General features: G+C 36.9%; 1 protein-coding gene across 1 annotated transcript in view; it reads right to left on the reverse strand.

Annotated features, from left to right (window-relative positions):
- The window catches only part of AGMO (alkylglycerol monooxygenase), a 392,936-nt gene that overhangs the window by 227,886 nt on the left and 140,090 nt on the right, over nucleotides 1-24,960 (reverse strand). The window contains exon 5 of the mRNA XM_055589894.1: nucleotides 1,166-1,261. Within this exon, the coding sequence (XP_055445869.1) occupies nucleotides 1,166-1,261 (96 nt within the window). The remainder of the gene's footprint in view (nucleotides 1-1,165; nucleotides 1,262-24,960) is intronic.

Genomic DNA, 24,960 nt, shown 5'->3' on the forward strand with positions numbered 1-24,960 from the left:
TGACCTCTGGAGTCAGAATTGGTCTCAACCACTCTTTCAGATGGTTGTAGTACTGACTGTTTGATGTATGTCACCTACCATAAAATGCAATACTATTTCATGACAGATCTTCACATAATGCCACATATGTCCAAAGTCATGGTAACAGTCTCTATTCCAAGTAAATCAGTAGCATGAAATACTGCAGATTAATGAAATAATGCACTTTGTTGTATCAAGCTTTGGCATCTACTGCAGCTGTGATTTGTGGTATTGTTCAACCAGTTGCAACACCTGTCAACATGCTTCCTCTAGGACTTCAAAAGGCTTCCGATAAATACCAAATGCTTGAAAGGGTTCTCATGTGTATAAGTAAGAATTTTTCTGGGTCTGTGATTTTGGGTATTTAACAACCAGATCAGTATGATAGTTCATAAAACAATCGGTTTTTTAATGATCTATCTGCAAACATTCAAGTCTGACAATTTGAAATACCACAGAGGACCCAAGAAATTATACTTGTCCACTTTTTCTGCAGGAAAAAAAAAACTTAATATACTGAATACTCTTTAAGTAAAACCTAAACTCTAAAATTAGAGCAAGATTTCCAATCAAAACATATTTTGATAAATTCCTTTAACATTGACCTTCACAAGGACTTTTCAAGCAGTGTCTCCCAACTGATAAATATATATATATATAAATGTATAACTATCATATATCTTATATAATTAAATATTGCTTATTATATAACAATAAGTTATATTACAAATATAAATTATTATACTAACATATTAAACATATAAACAAAGTATTCACAAATATATACTTTATATATATATATTTAGAGATAAGTTTATATCTCTAAATTGAAATGAATTTCAACATCTTTGGTGAACAATGTTTAATAAAGTGTAACACAGGAAGATATTGTATTGAATACAGTATTAAAATGTTTTGGTACTTAATAGTTCAAAAAATTGTTTTATTTAATTGAGACCAACTGGCCTCATTGGTTCTTATAAACTTTGCAATATATATTCAGTAAAAAGGAATAAAAATGAACAGATGTTTCTCCTTAAAGAAGGCAGACAAAGATTTTTCTTACACAATAAATCAGTTGCTAGTGGATTTCCAGGACATTGCTTTAGGCTATTTAGGTAGAAAACTTGAAGAAAAAAATTACCTCTGTATGGATCCAAAACTGGTAGAGGAGATTGAACTGAAGATGAACAGCATATACTGAAGGTGGTATGAAGAGGGCCAGGGGAATGTAGAATATCTGCAGGATTAAAACATTATACATTTGTACATAGGATTTCTCAACATAACATATACTATTACTAATGGTTCAACATTCTGAGTCTATACTTCAGGGAATACGCCTTATTCTTTAACAAATACATCTTATTCTGTATATTTTATTGTCATGCTTGACTTTGCAACATTAATTTTCCACATGATGATAAAGTTATAGACATGTTGAAGCTAAGTCCACTGGACTTCTGTTTCACATTTAATAATGTCTGGCTAAAACAGCATACACAGTAGATTATTTCCTTAATTTTGAAAAGGTTGGATGTATTTCCTAGAAGTAAAGAGGTTTTTTAATATACACAAAAATATTTTTTTAAAGTAAAAAAAATGTAGGACCATGTTCCTTTATATCTTGACAGCTCCTAAACACTGTATTATTAAGACATTCTGAGTAATAAAATGGAATTATAATAAAAGAAAGTAACTTCATATGAGAAGAGGATAGAATATGTGTTCCCTTTAATTATTTTTTTTTCTTTTTTTGTGGTTTACAATATCTCTTGATGTTTTCAAAGTTATTAAGGAAAGGGCTATGATATTGTGCCATCGTGGAAAAAGTTTTGAAGGTCCCTATTTCCTAACAGACGGAAATGTCTCTGCCTTGGAAAAACAACTTGTGCTTAAACCACAGAACTGGTTAGAATCAACTAACAAGCACAATCTGCTGTGTTCTCCCAATGACTTTGATCCCCAAGAGTGGATTCATGTTGTGAGAAAACATTTTGTTAAATGAAAAACTAAACAGACAAATAGGAAGAAAAAGAAGCTGACTTCCACTTACATTTTGGGATTCATACAATTAATATTTCCAAAATATGAGATATTTGTTTAAAAAATATGTTTTTGGAATATTACAATTTTATTTCTGAATCATTTTAAAGCTTTTGTTCTCAATTAGACCAAATATTATTTCAACAATGTTTAGTAATGATGATATATTTGAAATAAGACATTTATGTAAACTCTTCTAGTTTTTGTTTCAAATTTTAAGTCATGAAAAATCTTAACTGTCATCACAACAGGATCAGTTTCATTATTTATAAATTAATTATTAAGCATTGGATTAGATTAGTGAGCAACAAAAGAACACTGGGCTCTTATTCAAGACATTCCCTTTTAAGTCTTCATTCCACTACAGAATCACTCTGTAATATTTACAAATTTCTTAAACTTCTCTAGGCTCCAGTTTCCAGTTCAAATGAATGGTGAAGGAGAAGATCATTTGAAATCTAGCCATCTTTTTGGCTCCAAAAGATCTCTAGTATTTTGATTTGATTTGATTATAGTAATATATTAAAATAGTTCTCTTACAATAGGTTAATAAAAATATTTGAAAAACATGCATGACCTATAATTTAACTATTTTGTTTAATAAGGAATATTTTAGAAAGTTTGAGATATAAATGAAAATGTAGAACATGCTTACTAAATAGTTCCATTTGGAAAGACAGTGCATTCAAGATGTACATTTAAAGTTCATCATAATTCCTTAAAGTGTGAAAAAATAGTCCTTTGAGATAACAACAGTTCTTATGGGAAAGGGTGTTCTGTCATCAGAAAAACTGTGAAGAGATGAGTTAGGCAAGTGAAGTTCTTTACCATAGAACTTCTCAGAGTCTTTATTGTGCGAGTACAAACCACAAGTCTGTAAACCCAAAGAACACAGGAATTTTCCATAAGATTAGATTTCCTAAACCTGTATTTGTTGAACCATGCTCTTGAATTGGAAGAATCAATATTCTAAAATGAACATATTACTCAAGAAAATATGCAGATTCATTACAATCTCTATCAAATTACCAATGGCATTTTTCTCAGGACTGGAACCAAGAGAAAAAAACAAAATTAAATTTGCATGGAAACACAAAAGACCCAAAATAGCCAAAGCAAGCTTGAGAAAGAAGAATGAAACTGGAGGGATAACTTTCCTTGACTTCAGACTATACTACAAAACTACAATACTCAAAACAGTATGGTACTGACACAAAGCCAGACACATAGGTCAATGTAAAAGGACAGAAAGACCAGAAATAAACCCATGCATTCATGGTCAATTAATCTATGACAAAGGAAGACAGAATATATACCGGAGAAAAAAAACTGTCTCTTCAATAAGTGATTCTGGGAAAATTGGACAGCTATATGTAAAGGAATAAAATCAGAACATTTTCTAATACCATATGCAAAAATAATCTCAAAATGGATTAACAACCTAAATGTAGGATGGGATATGATAAAATACCTAGAGTAAAACACAGATAGAACACTCTTTGACATAAATTGTAGCAATCATGTTTTTGGAATCCATTTCCTACAGCAATGGAAACAAAAGTAAAAATAAACAAATGGGGCCTAATTAAATATAAAAAGCTTTCACAGAGCAAAGGAAACCATAAACAAAAACACAACACATGGAATGGGAGAAACTATTTGCAAAGAATGCAACTGACAAGGGCTGAATTTCAAAAATATACAAACAACAAATACATCCTAATATAAAAATCAAATAATCCAATAAAAAAATGAGCAGAAACAGAGATTTCTCCAAAGAAGATGCACAGATGGTAAATAGGCACATGAAAAGATGCTCAACATTGCTAATCATTACAGAAACACAAATGAAAAATACACTGAGATACTGCCTTACACCAGTCAGAATGGCCATCATAAACAACAACATAAAAAATTAAAAATAATAAATGTTAGAAAGGATATGGAGAATTACTCTTGGTGGGTATTAAATTGGTGCAGTCACTATGAAGAACAGTATGGAGGTTCCTTAAAAAACTAAAAATAGAGTTACCATGCAATCCTGCAATCCCACTCCTGGCAATATATATGAGGAAAAATCCAATTTGAAAAAATACATGCACCTCAATGTTCATAGCAGCACTCTTTTCAATAGTAAGGATACAGAAGCAACCTAAATATCCAATGACAGATGAATGGATAAAGAAGATGTGGTAATACATACAATGGAATATTACTCAGCCATTCAAAAACAAGGAAATAATGCCAGTGGCTTCAACATGCATGGATCTAGACATTATAATGCTAAGGGAAGTAAGTCAGAGAAAAACAAATATCATATGATATCACTTATATGTGAAATTAAACTATGATAAAAATAAATTTATTTATAAAACAGAAACAGACTCCCAGGCATAGAAAGCAAATTTATGGATATCCATGGGGAAAGAGGGTTTCCCAGGTGGTGCTAGAGGTGAAGAATCTGCCTGTCAATGCAGGAGATATAAGAGAGGTGGGTTCGATCCCTGGACAGGAAGATCACCTGCATGAGGGCATGTCAACCCACTCCAATACTCTTGCCTAGAGAATCCCACAGACAGAGGAGCCTGGTAGGCTATGGTCCATAGGGTCCATATGCATAGTCAGACACGACTGAAGGGACTTAGCACAAGCACACAAGGGGAAAGAAAGGAGGGGGTTGGGATAAATTAGAAATTTGGGATTAATAGATACATATTACTATACATAAACTAGATAAACAACAAGGATCTACTAAAGCACAGGGAAGTAAAAACCAGATAAACAAGGATCTACTATAGCATAGGAACTTATAGTTTAGTTCCCTATAAGATAGGTTATATCTTATAATAACCTATAATGGGAAAGCAAAAGAGACACTGATGTATAGAACAGTCTTATGGACTCTGTGGGAGAGGGAGAGGGTGGGAAGATTTGGGAGAATGGCATTGAAACATGTAAAATATCATGTATGAAATGAGTTGCCAGTCCAGGTTCGATGCACGATACTGGATGCTTGGGGCTGGTGCACTGGGACGACCCAGAGGGATGGAATGGGGAGGGAGGAGGGAAGAGGGTTCAGGATGGGGAACACATGTATACCTGTGGCGGATTCATTTTGATATTTGGCAAATCTAATACAGTTATGTAAAGTTTAAAAATAAAATAAAATTAAAAAAAAAGAAAAAGAAAATGAATAAACTTTTCATATATTTATAAATGTATTTTATAAACATTAATATATTTTATAAATATATTCATATATTTATACATATATATATATATGTAACAATCATTTTATCCAAATTAAAAGATGCTTGCTCCTTGCAAGAAAAGTTATGACAAACCTAGACAGCATATTAAAAAGCAGTGATATTACTTTGCCAACAGAAGTCCATATAGTCAAAGCTATGGTTTTTCAAGTAGTCATGTATGGATGTGAGAGTTGGACCATAAAGAAGGCTGAGTGCTGAAGAAGTCATGCATTTGAACTGTGATGTTGGAGAAGACTCTCGAGAGTCCCTTGGACTGCAAGAAGATCAAACCAGTTCATCCTAAAGGAAATCAATCCTGAATATTCATTGGAAGGATTGATTTTAAAGTGGTAGCTCCAATATTTTGGTCACCTGATGCAAACAGCTGACTCTTTAGAAAAGCCCCTGATGCTGTGAAAGACTGAAGGCAGAAGAAGGGGATGACAAGGGATGAGATGGTTGGATGGCTGGACCCTATGGACATGAGTTTGAGCAAGCTCCAGGAGATGGTGAAGGACAGGAAAGCCTGGCATGCTGCAGTCTATTGGGTCACAAAGAATAGGACATGACTGAGCAACTGAAAAACAATATATGTAACTGAATCACTATGCTGTATATCAGACACATTATAAATCAACTATATTTCAATTAAAAAAGTGATGAAACAATGTCTCAAATCTTACAAATCAGTAAATATAATGATGAACTGACAATTAGAGAAATGAACTCAAACTGAATTCCAAAAAATTAAATTTCTAATAAAAAATGAAAATATATGTCAGGGAATAAATCACATGAATCATAGTAAAAGTAATTTCTTGTGATTCATATAATACTGTAAAAAGACATTAATGATTCATCTAAGTTCCAATTTCTAAAACTGAAAACAATTTAGTAAATGACATCCCATTCTGAGAATTCTTCTTATCTATTCTATTTCCAAATCCTATACAGTTTTTAAAATCAGTTTAAATGCACTTTCATCATAATGCTTCCAATGGTACTAATTTGTCAGAAGAAATTTATTCTTCCTCAAACTTAAACTCTCAGTACCTAGGCCAGATGATATGATACTGTTTTCCAAATATATCCATTTCAGCCATGCGTTCAAAACCATGTTATTCAGACTCCAAGACTCTTTAGCTTTAAATTACACTATTGAAAATGAAAATGAAAGTTGCTCAGTTATGTCCAACTCTTTGCAACCCCTATGGCCTGTAGCCCGCCAGGCTCCTCTATCCATGGAATTCTCCAGGCAACAATACTGAAGTGAGTAGCTATTCCCTTCTCCCGGGCATCTTCCCAACCAGGGATCAAACACAGATCTCCTGCACTGCAGGCAGATTCTGTTCCATCTGAACCACCAGGGAAGCCTAGCCTAGGTTATTTCTCTTATCCTTTTATAAATGTCATATATAATGGGGTTATAAAGGAAAGAAATTACACAAATCTGTAAATGTGAGGAAAGAATGAGAATAAGTCTTGGGGTGACCTTATGGCAGTGGTGAGATGAGTGGGTTTTATTCTGTTCATCAAGTAAATGAGGCAGGCAGGGGTGATATGAGGAACATCATGAGGAAGAAACAACATGGCCCTGAGGGGGACCATAAATATTCTGGCATTGCTGAAGTTGTTGGGAGAATGTGGCAAGAGATTGGATGGAACCATGGAGTCTCAAGGATTCTGTGAACTCCCTTGATAGGACTACAATAAAGTGTGAGCTTGTGTGCATGGGGAAATGTGTGATTTCTAAAGAAACAATCAATATGAGATGAGATGGTTGGATGGCATCACTTACTCGATGGACATGAGTTTGAGCAAGCGCCGGGAGTTGGTGATGGACAGGGAAGACTGGTGTGCAGCAGTCCATGGGGTTGCAAAAACTGGACATGACTAAGCAACTTAACTGAACTGAACTGAAAGGCTAACAAGAGTTTTGAGAAGAGAACACACTGATCACAGCAAACATCCTTTTCCAACAACACAGGAGATGACTCTATGGACATCACCAGATTGTCATTACCAAAATCGGACTGCTTATATTCTTTGCAATTGAAGAGGAAAAACTCTATACAGTCAGGAAAAAAATGACCTGGAGCTGACTGTGACTCAGACCATCAGCTCCTTATTGCAAAATTGAAGCTTAAGTTAAAGAAACTATGAAAAACCACTAGACCGTTCAGGTATGACCTAAATCAAATCCCTTATGACTATTCAATGGAGGTGATGAATAGATTCAAGGGCTTAGGTCTCGTACACAGAGTGCCTGAAGAACTATGGATGAAGTTTCATAATACAGGAGGCAGTGAACAAAACCATCCCAAAGAAAAGGAAATGCAAGAGGGCAGTGGGATTGTCTGAGGAGGATTTTCAAATAGCTGAGGAAAGAAGAGAAACAAAAGAAAAGGGAGAAAGGGAAAGATATACCCAATTGCATGCAGAGAGAGTTCCACAGAAGAGCAAGGAGAGATAAGAAGGCCTTCTTAAATGAACAATGCAAAGAAATAGAGGAAAACAATAGAATGAAAATGACTAGAGATCTCTCCAAGAAAATTGCCCAGTTCAAAGGAGTATTTCAAGCAAGGATGGGCATGATAAAGGATAAAAAAAGAAAGGACTGAAATGAATCAGAAGAGGTTAATAAGAGGTGGCAAGAATAGAGATACTTTACAAGAAAGATCTTAATAATTGGGATAACCACAATGGTGTGGTTACTCAACTAGAACCATACATCTTGGAGTATGAGGTGAAGTGGGTCTTACAAAGAATTACTACCAAAAAAGCTAGTGGAGATAATGGAAATCCAGCTGTGCTATTTCAAATCCTAAAAGATGATGCTGTTAAAGTATTGCACTCAGCATACCAGTAAATTTGGAAAACTCAGCATGGCTGAGGGCTGTAAAAGGTCAGTTTTCATTCCAATCCAAAGAAAGGCAATGTCAAAGAATGTTCCAACTACCATACGGTTGCACTCATTTCATATGCTAGTAAGGTTATGCTCAAAATTCTTCAAGCTAGGCTTCAGTGGTATGTGAATTGAGAAATTCTAGATGTACAAGGTGGGTTTAGAAAAGGCAGAGGAACCAGAGATCAAATTACCAACATTAGCTGGATCATAGAAAAGGCAAGAAGATTCCAGAAAAACATCTATTTTGCTTCACTGACTATGCTAAAGCCTTTGACTCTGTGCATCACAACAAACTGTGGAAAATTCTTAAAGAAATAGGAATACCAGGCCACCTGGCCTGTTTTCTGAGAAACCTGTATGCAGGTCTAGAAGCAACAGTTAGAATCGGACATGGAACCACACACTGGTTCAAAATTGGGAAAGCAGTAGTATAAGGCTGTATATTGTCACCCTGTTTATGAACTTTTGTGAAGAGTACATCGTGTAGAATGCCAGGCTGGATGAATCACAAGGATATCAACGCTGAATATGCACTGGAAGGACTGATGCTGAAGCTGAAGCTCCAATATTCTGGCCACCAGATGTGAAGAGCCTACTCATTGGAAAAGAACCTGATGCTGAGATAGATTGAGGTCAAGAGGAGAAAGGGGAAGCAGACAGGGAGATGGTTAGAAAGCATCACTGACCGAATGGACATGAAGCTGACCAAACTCTGGGAGATAGTGAAGGACAGGGGAGTGTGGAGTGTTGTAGTCCATGGGGTCCAAACAGCCAGACTCAACTTAGTGAATGAACAACCAGCGACAGCAACAGACACTGGTTAAACCAGAGAGGGAGTCTTTTAATGTGATTACAAGGAGACTGAGTTTATCCTAGACCAGGAGAGAGTAGTTAATGTACGTGGTTTTTTACGCTTGTAAGAAATTTTAAAATGGCATGAAATCCTATTTCTATAATCCAGTGAAAAATCATATACATTTAACCACAGCAGTATCTGTAGGGATGGAGAAGCAGAATACATGCAAGAGATCTGTGAGTTTGGTAACTATTTAAACATAGGAGATGAGAGAAACAGAGGAGAATCAGAAGACACCTAGATTTCTGGCTTGTGTGAAGAATGATATTTCATCAAGATGGTATACAGGAGGAAGACTAGATTTATAAATTTTAACCTAGGGGATATTGTGTTGAAGAGCTTGAGGAATATTCAAAGAAAGCTGCTAAGTAAGCAAATATGTCCTACAAATATAAATTAAACTAAAAAATTACCTTGGATTTGCAGCCATGGATCAGTGGAGCAGTAGACCTACAATCCAAACCTCAGTGGGTTTAAGAATTGTTCAAAGGGAGTGATGAAATAGAGGTAGGTTTGATTTACTTCTCTTTTTCTCTGAGAACAAGAAAGAAAAGAGCTAGAAGTATTTCTCCAATATAAGATATGGATGAGGAAGGAGACTGTGTAGATGTATGTATGGTGTGTGGGTATAGGGGTGTGTGTGTGTGTATAGGTGTGTGTATGTATAGAGGTGTGCGTGTGTGTATAGGTGTGTGTGTGTGTGTGTGTGTGTGTGTATAGGTGTCTGTGTATGTATGGTGCATGTGTATGTATAGGTGTGTGTGTGTGGGTATGTATGTATGCATAGGTGTGTATGTGTGTATGCAGAGGTGTGTGTGTATGTTTTAATGTGAGAAACTTCAGTATATTTATGGTGTATTCAGAGAGTCAGTTGAAACGAAGAAGAATAAATGCCAAGAGTTGTTGATAAGACAAAGTTCAAGAGAGGAACAAAGTAGAAGCAATGTCACCAATCTAAGGATGGTTCTCATTGTTCTTTTAGTCGCTAAGTTGTGTCTGACTTTTTTTGTGACCCCATGGACTATAGCCCACCAGGCTCCTCTGTCTATGGGATTTCCCAGGCAAGAATACTGAAGTGGGTTGCCATTTCCTTCACCAGGGGATTTTTCTGACCCAGAGATAGAACCCACATCTCCTGTATTGGCAGGTGAATTCTTTACCACTGAACCACCAGAGAAGCACTAATCTAAGGGTTGGATCTCTTGAAGAGGGGTAAACATTTTCTACAAAACTGGAGGTTAAAATGTATATGTACTTGTGAATTCACAATCTTAATGAAAATATCTGAGCAGAGGAAAAAAGAGGGAAAACCAGAAAAACTCTCAATTCTCTGTGAAGTTTTAAATTCATATATTGGCTGATTAAAAAAAAAGAGAAAAGAGGCAACAGTAGAGACGAGATCTTGAGAAGGGTGCAGAATTCTAGAAAGGCTTCTCCCAGGTAGGGGAAGGCTCATGTTTATATTTTGGCAAACATCACTGACAGCTCATCTGCATCTGGAAGCCATTCATGGAGGGACACCAAGCTCCCTACTGGGACTGGAGGACTTCATGGTGCTTGATAAGCTGAGAATAGGGGTGATGTAGGGTGACCACATTCAAGCAAGGCTAGGGGACCTACAGGCAGATGTAACAGAACAAGGTAGCCTGTACTTGCCAGAGTGTAGGTGTTAGTCACTCAATCATGTCCAACTCTTTGTGACTCCATGGACTATAGACCACCAGGTTCCTCAGTCCATGGTATTCTCTAGGTAAGAATAATGGACTGGGTTGCCATTCCCTTCTCCAGGGGATCTTCCTGACACAGGGATTGAACCTAAGTCTCCTGCATTGCAGGTAGGTTCTTTACCATCTGATCCACCAGGGAAGCCTTTGAAGTCCTTGCCAGAGTCCTTGGAATTAAGCATCTTAGACTAGATGTAAGAGGACGCATATGCTGAGAGTATGTGCTTGTGTTTGTACTTCAGTTCAGTTCATTTGCTCAGTCACGTCCAACTCTTTGCTACCCCATGGACTGCAGAATGTCAGGCCTCCCTGTCCATCACCACTCCCAGAGTTTATTCAAACTCATGTCCATTGAGTCGGTGATGCCATCCAACCATCTCATCCTCTGTCATCTCCTTCTCCTCCAGCCTTCAATCTTTCCCATCATCAGGGTCTTTTCAAATGAGTCAGTTCTTTGAATCAGGGGGCCAAAGTATTGGATTTTCAGCTTCAGCATCAGTCCTTCCAATGAATATTTAGGATTTATTTCCTTTAGGATAGACTGGTTGGGTATCCTTGCAGTCTAAGGGACTCTCAAGAGTCTTCTCCAACATCACAGTTCAAAAGCATCAATTCTTTGGTGCTCATCTTTCTTTATAGTCCAACTCTCATATCCATACATATTTACTGGAAAAATCATAGCTTTGACTAAATGGACTTTTGTTGGTTAAGTAATGTCTCTGCTTTTCAATATGCTGTCTAGATTGGTCATAACTTTCCTCACAAAGAGTAAACGTCTTTTAATTTCATGGCTGCAATCACCATCTGCAGTGATTTTGGAGCCCCCAAAATAAATTCTGTCACTGTTTCCACTGTTTTTCCATTTATTTGCCATGAAGTGATGGGACAAGATCCAGTGGTCATGTATGGATGTGAGAGTTGGACTGTGAAGAAAGCTGAGTGCCAAAGAATTGATGCTTTTGAACTGTGGTGTTGGAGAATACTCTTGAAAGTCCCTTGGACTGCAAGAAGATGCAACCAGTCCATCCTAAAGGAGATCAGTCCTGGGTGTTCACTGGAAAGACTGATGCTGAAGCTGAAACTCCAATACTTTGGCCACCTCATGCGAAATGTTGACTCATTGGAAAAGAAGACCCTAATGCTGGGAGGGATTGGGGGCAGGAGGAGAAAGGGACAACAGAGGATAAGATGGCTGGATAGTATCACTTACTCTATGGGCATGAGTTTGGGTAAACTCTGAGAGTTGGTGATGGACAGGGAGGCCTGGCGTGCTGTGATTCATGGGGTCGCAAAGAGTCAGACACCACTGAGTGACTGAACTGAACTGATGGGACCAGATGACATGATCTTAGTTTTCTGAATGTTGAGCTTGAAGCCAACTTTTTCACTGTCCTCCTTCACTTTCATCAAGAGGCTCTTTAGTTCTTCTTCACTTTCTGCCATAAGGGTGGTGTCATCTGCATATCTGAGGTTATTGATATTTCTCCCAGCAATCCTGACTCCAGCTTGTGCTTCTTCCAGCCCAGCGTTTCTCATGATGTACTCTGCATATAAGTTAAATAAGCAGGGTGACAATATACAACCTTGACGTACTCCTTTCCCTATTTGGAACCAGTCTGTTGTTCCCTGCCCAGTTTTAACTGTTGCTTCCTGATCTGCCTACAGATTTCTCAAGAGGCAGGTCAGGTGGTCTGGTATTCCCATCTCTTTAAGATTTTTCCACAGTCTCTTTAACAATTTTCCAAGTGTTTCTACTTAGAAAGTCTTTATTTTTCTGACTTACTTCATTCTGTATAATAGGCTCTAGATTCATCTTCCTCATTACAACTGAGTCAAGTGAAGTAAGTCAGAAAGAGAAAGACAAATACTATATATTAACATGTATATATAGAATCTAGAAATATGGTGCTGATGATCCCATATGCAGGGCAGCAAAGGAGACGCAGATGTAAAGAACAGAATTTTGGACTCAGCGGGAGAAACAGAAGGCGGGATGCTTTGAGAAAATAACACTGAAACATATACATTACCATATGTAAAATAGATAACTAGTGCAAGTTTGATGTCTGAAGCAGGGCACCCAAAGCCAGAGCTCTGTGACAACCTGGAGGGATGGGGTAGGGAGGGCAGTAGGGGGCAAGTTCAGGATGGCAGTGACATATGTATTCCTATGGCCAATTCATATTGATGTATAGCAAAACCCGTCACAATAGTGTAAAGTAATTATCCTCCAATTAAAATTAATTAATAAAAAATAAAACAGGAAAAAATTCTTTATCTTTAAGAAATCTAGGCCCACCTTTCTTTTCTCATTTCTGTGCTCTTAGCCATTTCCCCCTTTCCTCATTCCACCTTTTTATATATCCTATATTCTCACCATAATCATGCTGTGAAGGGTTGAGTTATGTCTCTTACAAAGGGAGATTTGGACATGGACATAAACAGAGGAAGAATTCCATGTGAAGAGGAAGGCAGAGATCAGAGTGATAACATCTAGCATCCAAAGAATACCAAAAGCTGCCAGCAAACCACCAGAAGGAAACAACCTTGCTGATATTTTGATTTTCAATTTCTAGTCTCCAGAACTATGAAACAATGCATTTCAGTTGTTCCAAGTCACAGAGCTTTGGCTTCTTTGTTAGGGCAGTTCTAAGAAAATAATAAGCGTACCATGTATTGTATGCATGTCCCCTAAATTTGCCATCCCCTAAATTTATCATTTATGTGCTAAATCACTTCAGTTGTGTTTGACTCTCTGCAATCCCATAGACTGTAGCCCACCAGGCTCCTCTGTCCATGGGGATTCTCTAGGCAAGACTACTGGAGTGGGTTGCCATGCCCTCCTCCAGGGGATTTTCCCAACCCAGGGATTGAACTCCAGTCTCTTATGTCTCCTGCATTGGCAGGCAAGTTTTTTACCATCAGTGCCTCCTGGGAGGCCCCAATAATTTTGTACTTTCATGGACATTCTCCTTCCACATAATGTTCTACTTAAAACCATAAAAACCATATTCATGGCAAAATTTTTATTCTTCTTACAGATTGGGCTCAAGCCTCAACTGTTTTGCCATGCTTCCCTTGACCCTCCATGGTTCTCAGAGCAGATATAACTTTCTACAGTCTCAACAACTTGTATTACCATGGTTGTAGGGTTGCTTCAATCCTTCAAAGGAAAAAAAATCACCTTAAGAATAGAAGTATCTTACTTCTCTTCATATCCCCAACCTCTGCCACCATGAAGAATTCTACCAGTCAAAAGTGTATATGCAAAAAAAAAAAAAAACAAACCATGAGTGGATACACTTCTCAAAACAACAACGTGTAAAGGGAATTGAGCATTTTATCCACTTGTACCTGTTTTTCTAAAGTGCCAGTAGGTTGATACTGTTTTATGTAGAGTACCTCACTATGACAGAGGCTTCCCTGGCAGCTCAGACTATAAAGAATCCACGTGCAATGCAGGAGACCTGGCCAGGAAGTTCCCCTGGAGAAGAACTGACACCCCACTCCAGTATTCTTGCCTGGGAAATCCCATGGACAGAGGAGCCTGGCAGGCTACCCTCCATGGCATTAAAAAGAGTCAGACATAACTGAACGACTGAGCACACATGTATGCTTCAATTTGACCCCTTTATTTATCCTTCATTATAAGGACTACAAACGACTATTGTAAAGAAAAGTGTCAAACATCAAGAAAAATTTTTATTCTTACCCAATTTCAAAGCAAGTCAGTAAACAGCAAAATAGTTCCATTTTGCTGGTGTATGCTATACTCAAGGATCTGAAACAGGTCATGACACAAACTGGCAGAGAGCTTCATTTATTTAATGTCTGGACACAAACTTTGCTTTAGTAGCTGTCTCTGAGTGGAGGTTGAAGGTAGTGAAGGAAGACCATGGAGTTCTGAGGCAAGGTCTTGAGAGAGGTTTTGTTTTTTCACTTCATGGGGGGCTCAAGGCATGCTTTCCTTCCATGACATAAGAGTTATGAGAATTTTATCCCCAGTGAATTTGACTGCATTACATCAAAGTTGTTAGTTTCTTGGGTCTATTTGTTCACATTTATCTTTACAGAATTCCAACTCCCCTCATATTGAAAAATAGTCTTTGCTTATGTAGTTTGGCAGGGAGTACATTGTAATAAAAAGACCTGAGATTTTGTCGAAAGTTTCTCTGCAGTTTTATGTGTAATATAAACACAATATTATACATGTGAATCATACTTGATATAGTTCAAAGAATTTACACATTCATTATTTAAGGTGATCCTCAAATAACAATATGAGAAGGCAGAGCAAATATTAATTGCCTAATTTCATGTACAAAATCACTGAGATTCAAACATTACTTAATTGGTTCAGGGTGGCAAATCTAGCTAGTAATGTATCTAAGGCTGGGACCCAAACCTCTTTCTTCCTAGTGAAGTGTTCTCTTCTGTTTTCTAAATGAAATTAACATTTATTTTGAAATTACTATGCTCAAAAATAATATCATCAGTTCAGTTCAGTTCAGTTCAGTCACTCAGTTATGTCCGACTCTTTAAGACCCCATGAATTGCAGCACGCCAGGCCTCCTTGTCCATCACCAACTCCCGGAGTTCACCCAGACCCACGTCCATCGAGTCAGTGATGCCATCCAGCCATCTCAGCCTCTGTCGTCCCCTTCTCCTCCTGACCCCAATCCCTCCCAGCACCAGAGTGTTTTCCAATGAGTCAGCTCTTCGCATGAGGTGGCCAAAGTATTGGAGTTTCAACTTTAGCATCAGTCCTTCAAAAGAACACCCAGGACTGGTCTCCTTTAGAATGGACTGGTTGGATCTCCTTGCAGTCCAAGGGACTCTCAAGAGTCTTCTCCAACACCACAGTTCCAAAGCATCAATTCTTCGGTGCTCAGCTTTCTTCACAGCCCAACTCTCACATCCATACATGACCACTGGAAAAACCATAGCCTTGACTAGATGGACCTTTGTTGGCATTAGCATATTCTCTAACTTACAACGGTTTTCACAAATTGATGTTATAACTATATGTCTTTCCTTTGATGCTAGTTAAAATTTACTTCTTTTTAGAGTTTTTTAATGTGTTCTAAACATATTTAACTAATTCTTATAATATTGGTAATATTAATCTAAAAACAAGTACCTCTGAGAAATACTACAGAACCTAAAAAGAAATTATGTAACCCAGTCATTCAAATTAAGTGTTTATCATTTTTACTAAGCTTTTAAAAGAAATACTCAGCTTATTGAAATGTGGATAGCTTACTGCTTCCCATTTAATAGCTTCATATGTTATGTAAATATGTTAAAATATCTTTTATTCCAAAAAATAAATAACTTACTTACCCTGTACTAAGTTTTTGAGAATCTATCTATTAGAACACAAACATTTAAATGAATGACAGGCTTAAATTATTTCACACAATGGCCTTTTCATTTCGACAACTTAAAACTTTCACTTCCTTCATTCATGTTATATGCATTTATTAAGCACTGACTGCATTGGGCACTTTATATATGCTAGTATAACAGAAGTGAAAAAATAGAAGTAGATTCATTTCTTTTAAAGTATATATCCTGGCGTGAAAGTCAACAATGCATATGATAATTATTTACAATAGAGATATACAAGGCTGGTAGCTCAGTTGGTAAAGAATCTGCCTGCAATGCAATAGACTTCAGAGTTGGTAAAGAATCTGCCTGCAATGCAGGATATCTTGGTTAGATTCCTGGGAATCTAACAGGAAGCTTCCCTGGAGAAGAGATAGGCTACTCACTCCAGTAGCAAAGAGACGGTAAAGTACCTGCCTGCAATGCAGGAGAACTGGGTTTGATCCCTGGGTTGGGAAGATCCCCTGGAGGTAAGCATGGCAACCCACTTCAACATTCTTGCCTGGAGAATCTCATGGGTAGAGGAGCCTGGCGAGCTAAAGTCCATGGGATCGCAAAGAGTCGGACACGATTGAATGACTAACCATAAGCATACAGGACAAAAAGAAAAGCGACCTGGGAAAGCTATGTAGAAAGGAATTGAATCTTGAAGGAGATAATAATCAAAGGTAATTAAGAAATAACTTTCTAGGCAGAGATACACGCATGTTCAATAAAATACCAGGGCATTATGTCACAACAGATTTAGAGAATTGAAAACTAATTGTTCAGCTGGACATAGAGTGACAATGGGAGAGGGATAAAGATGAGCTCAGAAAGACAGGCTGGATCAGGTTTAGACCAGCTCTGCCTTTGATAACGACTCTATGATGTTCCTTTCTAACAACTATAAAGGAGTTTAGTGTGTTCCGAGCAGGCATATTGCAAAGGTAACCGTGAGTGATGGATTGAGGGATTAAGAATGGAAACATGGTTACTTTAGTGCTAGTGCACGTGAAGTCACATCATTGGTATATGACTCTTAGCGACCCTGTGGACTGTAGCCTGCCAGGTTCCTCTGTCCATGGATTCTCTAGGCAGGAATACTGGAGTGTGGATTGCCACGCCTTCTTCCAGGGGATCTTCTTGACCCAGGAATCAAACCCATTTCTCTTAGGTCTCCTGCATTGGCTTGCAGGTTCTCTATCACTGAGCCACCTGGGAAGCCTGGTTACTATAGAATAACAGCTGATTCAAAATAGCATGGAGGACAGCCTCAGAGACCTCTGGGACAATGTTAAACCCCCCAACATTGGAATCATAGGAGTCCCAGAAAAAGAAGACAAAAAGAAAGGCCATTAGAAAATACTTGAGGAGATAATGATTGAAAACTTCCCTCGAATGGGGAAGGAAATAGCCAGCCAAGTCCAAGAAACCCAGAGAGTCCCAAACAGGATAAACCCAAGGCGAAAAACCCTAAGACACATATTAATCAAATTAACAAGATCAAACACAAAGAACAAATATTAAAAGCAGCAAGGGAAAAACAACAAATAACACACAAAGGGATCCCCATAAGGATAACAGCTGATCTTTCAATAGAAATTCTTCAAGCCAGAAGGGAATGGCAGGACATACTTAAAGTAATGAAAAAGAAAACACTACAACACAGATTACTGTACCCAGCAAGAATCTCATTCAAATATTAAAAAGAAATCAAAAGCTTTACAGACAAGCAAAAGCTCAGAGAATTCAGCACCACCAAACCAGCTCTTCAACAAATGCTAAAGGATCATCTCTAGACAGGAAACACAGAAAAGGTTTATAAACTCGAACCCAAAACAACAAAGTAAATACCAATGGGATCATATTTATCAATAATTACCTTAAATGTAAATGGGTTGAATGACTCAACCAAAGGACGAAGACTGGCTGAATGGATACAAAAACAAGACCCCTATATATGCTCTCTACAAGAGACACACCTCAAACCTAGGGACACATACAGATTGAAAGTGAAGGGCTGGAGAAAGATACTTCACACAAATGGAGACCAAAAGAAAGCAGGAGCAGCAATACTCATATCAGATAAAATAGACTTTGAAATAAAGGCCGTGAAAAGAGACAAAGACAGACACTACGTAATGATCAAAGGATCAATCCAAGAAGGAGACATCACAATTATATACTCACCCAACATAGGAGCACTGCAATATGTAGGGCAAATGCTAACAAATATGAAAGGGGAAATTAACAGTAACACAATAATAGAGGGAGACGTTAATACCCCACTCACACCTATGGATAGATCAACTAAACAGAAAATTAGCAAGGAAACACAAACTTTAAATGATACAATGGACCAGTTAGACATAATTTATATCTATAGGATATTTCACCCTAAAACAATGAATTTCACCTCTTTTTCAAGTGTACATGGAACCTTCCCCAGGATAGATCACATCCTGGGCCATAAATCTATCCTTGGTAAATTCAAAAAAACTGAAATCATCTCAAGCATCTTTTCTGATCACATGTGGTAAGATTAGATGTCAACTACAGGAAAAAAAAAAAAAAAAACTATTAAAAATACAAACATGGAAGCTAAACAACACGCTTCTGAATAACCAGCAAATCACAAAAGAAATTTAAAAAAGAAATCAAAATATGTATAGAAACAAATGAAAATGCAACAACCCAAAACCTATGGGATTCAGTAAAAGCAGCACTAAGGGGAAGGTTCATAGCAATACAAGCTGATCTCAATAAACAGGAGAGAAATCAAATAATAACCTAACTCTACACCTAAAGCAACTAGAAAAGGAAGAAACGAAGAACTCCAGGGTTAGTAGAAGGAAAGAAATCATAAAAATTAGGGCAGAAATAAGTGCAAAGGAAACAAAAGAGACCATAGCAAAAATCAACAAAACGAAAAGCTGGTGGCTCTTTGAGAAGATAAATAAAATAGACAAACCATTAGCTATACTCATAAAGAAAAAATGGGAGAAGAATCAAATCAACAAAATTAGAAATGAAAATGCAGAAATCACAACAGACAACACAGAAATACAAAGGATCATAAGGGACTACTATCAGCAACTATATGCCAATAAAATGGACAACTTGGAAGAAATGGACAAATTCTTAGAAAAGTATAACTTTCCAAAACTGAACCAAGAAGAAATAGAAAATCTTAACAGACCCATCACAAGCACAGAAATTGAAACCGTAATTAGAAATCTTCCAACAAACAAAATCCCAGGACCAGATGGCTTCACAGGTGAATTCTACCAAAAATTTAGAGAAGAGCTAACACCTATCCTACTCAAACTCTTCCAGAAAATTGCAGAGGAAGGTAAACTTCCAAACTCATTCTCTGAGGCCACCATCACCCTAATACCAAAACCAGACAAAGATGCCACAAAAAAAGAAAACTACAGGCCAATATCCCTGATGAACATAGATGAAAAAATCCTCAACAAAATTCTAGCAAACAGAATCCAACAATATATTAAAAATATCATACATCATGACCAAGTGGGCTTTATCCCAGGGATGCAAGGATTCGTCAATATCCACAAAATCAATCAATGTAATACACCACATTAGCAAATTGAAAGATAAAGACCATATGATTATCTCACTATATGCAGAGAAAGCCTTGGACAAAATTCAACATCCATTTATGATAAAAAAAAAAAAACCCTCCAGAAAGCAGGCATAGAAGGAACATACCTCAACATAATAAAAGCCATATATGATAAACCCACAGCAAACATTATCCTCAATGGTGAAAAATTGAAAGCATTTCCCCTAAAGTCAGGAACAAGACAATGGTGCCCACTCTCACCACTACTATTTAACATAGTTTTGAAAGTTTTGGCCACAGCAATCAGAGCATAAAAAGAAATAAAAGGAATCCAAATGGGAAAAGAATAAGTAAAAATCTCACTGTTTGCAAATGACATGATCCTCTACATAGAAAACCCAAAAGACTTCACCAGAAAATTACTAAAGCTAATCAATGAACACAGTAAAGTTGCATGATATAAAATTAACACAGAAATCCCTTGCATTCCTGTACACTAACAATGAGAAAACAGAAAGAGAAATTAAGGAAACAATTCCATTCACATTGCAACGAAAAGAATAAAATACTTAGGAATAGATCTACCTAAAGAAACAAAAGACCTATATATAGAAAACTATAAAACACTGCTGAAAGAAATCAAAGACGACACAAATAGATGGAGAAATATAGCATGTTCATGGATCAGAAGAATCAATATAGTGAAAATGAGTATACTACCCAAAGCAATCAATAGATTTAATGCAATCCCTATCAAGCTACCAATGGTATTTTTCAGAGAATTAGAACAAATAATTTAACAATTTTATGGAATTACAAATAAACCTCAAATAGCCAAAGCAATCTGGAGGAAGAAGAATGGAACTGGAGGAATCAACCTGCCTGAGTTCAGGCTATACAACATCAAGCAACAGTCATCAAGACAGTATAGTACTGGCACAAAGACAGAAATGTAAATCAGTGGAACAAAATAGAAAGCCCAGAGATAAATCCACACACCTATGGACACCTTATCTTCGACAAAGGAGGCAAGAACATACAATTCTTGGAGAAAAGACAATCTCTTTAACAAGTGGTGCTGGGAAAACTGGTCAACCACATGTAAAAGAATGAAACTAGAACGCTTTCTAACAGCATACACAAAAATAAACTCAAAATGGATTAAAGATTTAAATGTAAGACCAGAAACTATAAAACTAGAGGAAAACATAGGCAAAACACTCTCTGACATAAATCATAGCAGGATTCTCTATGATCCACCTCCCAGAGTAATGGAAATAAAAGCAAAAATAAACAAGTGGGACCTAATTAAACTTAAAAGCTTTTTCACAACAAAGGAAACTATAAGCAAGCTGAAAAGACAGCCTTCAGAATGGGAGAAAAGAATAGCAAATGAAGCAACTGACAACTAATATCAAAAATATACAAGCAACTCCTGCAGCTCAATTCCAGAAAAATATGCAACCCAATCAAAAAATGGGCCAAAGAACTAGACAGACATTTCTCTGAAGAAATACAGATGGCTAACAAACACATGAAAAGATGTTCAACATCACTCATTATCAGAGAAATGCAAATCAAAACCACAGTGAGGTACCATCTCATGCTGGTCAGAATGGCTGCTGTCAAAAAATTTACAAACAATAAACGCTGGAGAGGGTGCAGAGGAAAAGGAACCCTCTTACACTGTTGGTGGGAATGCAAACTAGTACAGCCACTATCAAGAACACTGTGGAGATTCCTTAAAAAACTGGAAATAGAACTGCCATACAACCCTGCAGTCCCACTGCTGGGCATACACACCGAGGAAACCAGAATTGAAAGAGACATGCATAACCCCAATGTTCATCGCAGCACTGTTTAAAATAGCCAGGACATGGAAGCAACCTAGATGTCCATTTGCAGATGAACGGATAAGAAAGCTGTGGTACATATACACAATGGAATATTACTCAGCTATTAAAACGAATGCATTTGAAGAAGTTCTAATGAGGTGGATTAAGCTCGAGCCTATTATACTGAAGTAAGCCAGAAAGAAAACACCAATACAGTATATTAACATATATATATATATATATATATATATATATATGGAATTTTGAAAGATGGTAACGATGACCCTATATGCAAGACAGCAAAAGAGACACAGATGTAAAGAACAGATTGTTGGACTCTGTGGAAGAAGGTGAGGGTGGGATGATTTGAGAGAATAGCATTGAAACATGAATATTATCATATTTGAAATAGATCACCAGTCCCAGGTTCGATCCACGAGGCATGGTGCTCAGGGCTAGTGTACTGAGATGACCCTAAGGGATGGGATTGGGAGGGAGATGAGAGGGAGGGTCAGGATGGGGAATGCATGTACACCCATGGCTGATTCATGTGAATGTATGGCCAAAACCACCACAATATTGTAAAGTAATTAACTTTCAATTAAAATAAAATAAAATAGCATGGCTGAATCAGTGCTCTTCATGATATTCTAGGGGGTCCTAGGAATCAATGACTATTGGTAATGACTAGGTCTAAGTTGCTTTTTTCTTGAGTCAGTATATGATCTATCATGGCCCTGAGTTTGAAAATGTAGGTATGGAAATGTGGTTCTATCTTTTTATAAACTATTTGTTTTATAATAGTTTTATGCTTGCAAAAGGGTTGCAAAGATAGGAAGTTGCCACATATTCTCACCCCAATCTTTCTATTGTTAATATATTACTAAACTGCATCAAAACAATTAAGGAACTGACAGCCATTCATTACTTCTAACTAAACTCCACACCTTATTTAAGCCTCACTAGTTCTGTTTCTCCCCACTAATGTGCTTTTATACTTTAGGATCCATCTAAGATAAAACATTACATTTAGTTTTTATCTTATAGCCTCCTCTGATCTGTGATTGTTTCTCAGACATTCTTTGTGCTTCATAACCTTTACACTTTCAAATACTGGCTAGGTATTTTTGTAGAATGTCACTCAATTTGAGATTGACACATGTCTTTTCTTATGGTTAGACTGGGATTATGGGCTTTGGTGACAGAGACCATGGGGGTAAATACTCATTCCTCTGTATCTTGTCATAGGGTACATACTGTCACCAGCATATATTTCTTATCACATCTTATCAAATGGTACCTGCTACTAAGATGTCACTGCTGTTAACTTTGGTCTTTGATTGATTGATTGCTAAGTTTCTCCACTGTAAAGTTAAATTCCCAACCCAAATTTTGTCCCCTTTCCATACTCTATTCTTTGTAAAGGTGTTTTTAAAGTAGAGCCCAGGGACTTCCTGGGTGATCCAGTGATTAGGACTCCGTACTCCCACTGCAGCGGGGGACAGTTTCCATCCCTGGTTGTGGAAATAAGATCCAATACTCCACAGCATAAAAATAAATATATGAATAGAGTGAAGTCCAAGGGTAAAAGGGGGTAAATTGGGCATTAATCCCAGTTTCCTGGAAGGGGCCATTATCTACAGTTATCATTTCAAATTCTTTAGGGTATTTCATTTTCTGTTTGTTTGTTCCTATTTATTTATGTATTCAATCATTGATCTATGTCATTGTGGACTGATTTCAAATGTATTTGAAATATAGGGGCTTTCCTGGTGGGAAGGTGGTAAAGAATCTGTATACATTGCAGGAGACAGAGGTTTGATCCCGAGTTGGGAAGATCCCCTGGAGGAGAGCATGCAACCCATTCCAGTGTTCTTGCCTGGAAAATTCCATGAACAGAGGAGCCTGGTGGGCTACAGTCCATGGGGTCACAAAAAGTCAGATACAACTGAGCAACAGATACCTTCACTTTCACATGTCAGTACAGACTGATTTCAAATGTATTTATTTTTTACTTTGGATTATGACTTCACACTATGTTATATATTAAATTGTTGCGCATTATGGCCATTGGGAGCTCCTTCAAGTTGGCTCCTGTATCCCCCTGACTGATCCCATTCTTTTATTTTTTGAGCACTTCTAAAACTAAGTTTTCAATATAAAGCTGTAGCTTTCAGATTATTTTATTTATAAACTGGGAATTAAATGAGATGTTAATCCTGACCCTAGTACATATTACACAATATTCATGAGTCTAGACACATTTTACTATTTGCAAAGTGAAGAGACTATCATATTTAAGGCATTATATTAAGATATATAATAAAAGACTGAATAGCAAGTAAAACCATATATTTAATTACATAATAAATAAGCCTCACTTAAACTGCAGAAGGGGCAACATAGGGATAGGGGATTAAGAGGTATAAACTATAATGTACAAATAAACTACACAGATATATTCTACAATACAAGAAATATAGCCAATATTTTACAGCAACTATAAATTGATTATAAATTTTACAATTGTGAATCACTGTTTTGCATACTTGTAACATATTGTTTTATACTTCAATAAAAATGAATCAATAATTTGAGGGAGGGAAAGGTACTCCACTAATTGTAGCTCTCTGGGGATGAGTAATGTTAAATTAGCCAAAACTGGGTTTTAAAAATGCAAAAAGAATGTTATAAATTCTTGAATTTTCAATTCTCATCTTAAACTACTTTAAATGACAGGCCTACCACCCTAATTTTCATAGTAATATGAAAGAAAATACTCTGAGCTTAATCTTGCTTTTCACTTCACAAATCAGTTTATTATGTGCTCTAAAATACCTTGTTACCTTAGTACCCACCAAATTATATGCCTTATGTAGCTGTGTCAATGGAGACAATCCTACAAAAGACTCAAAGAAAATGAAGAGAGCTGACAGCTCTTTTTGATTTTAATGTGTAGAAAGACCTATCGTAGAGTGACAACCATCACAGACCATCTAAGTTATCTTCAAACACACCTACAAATATTAACCAAGAATCCAGGCTGATTTACAATCCCTTCCTTTCATGTCTTATACTGCACATCCTTTCTTCCTCCCCATCTCCACCCCAGATTAGCAGCTTGTGATGCATTCCCAATGCTAGTTTATTTGTTCAGCATATTTTCTGTGTCTGTAGCAAAGTGATGTGAGGTTATAAAGGGAATATAGTCTGGCAATAAATAAATGTGAACCTGCATTTCACTTAGATTTTTAATAATCTGTATTTTTGGATGTTTTAGCTTAATAGGGGAAAGGACACAAGCTAAGCCAGGATAAAGATGGGAGTCAGATGCCTGAATTCAAATTCCAAATGACAGTGTTC

Source organism: Bubalus kerabau, chromosome 8, assembly GCF_029407905.1.
Source record: "Bubalus kerabau isolate K-KA32 ecotype Philippines breed swamp buffalo chromosome 8, PCC_UOA_SB_1v2, whole genome shotgun sequence".
In the NCBI taxonomy this organism is placed as follows: Eukaryota; Metazoa; Chordata; class Mammalia; order Artiodactyla; family Bovidae; genus Bubalus; species Bubalus kerabau.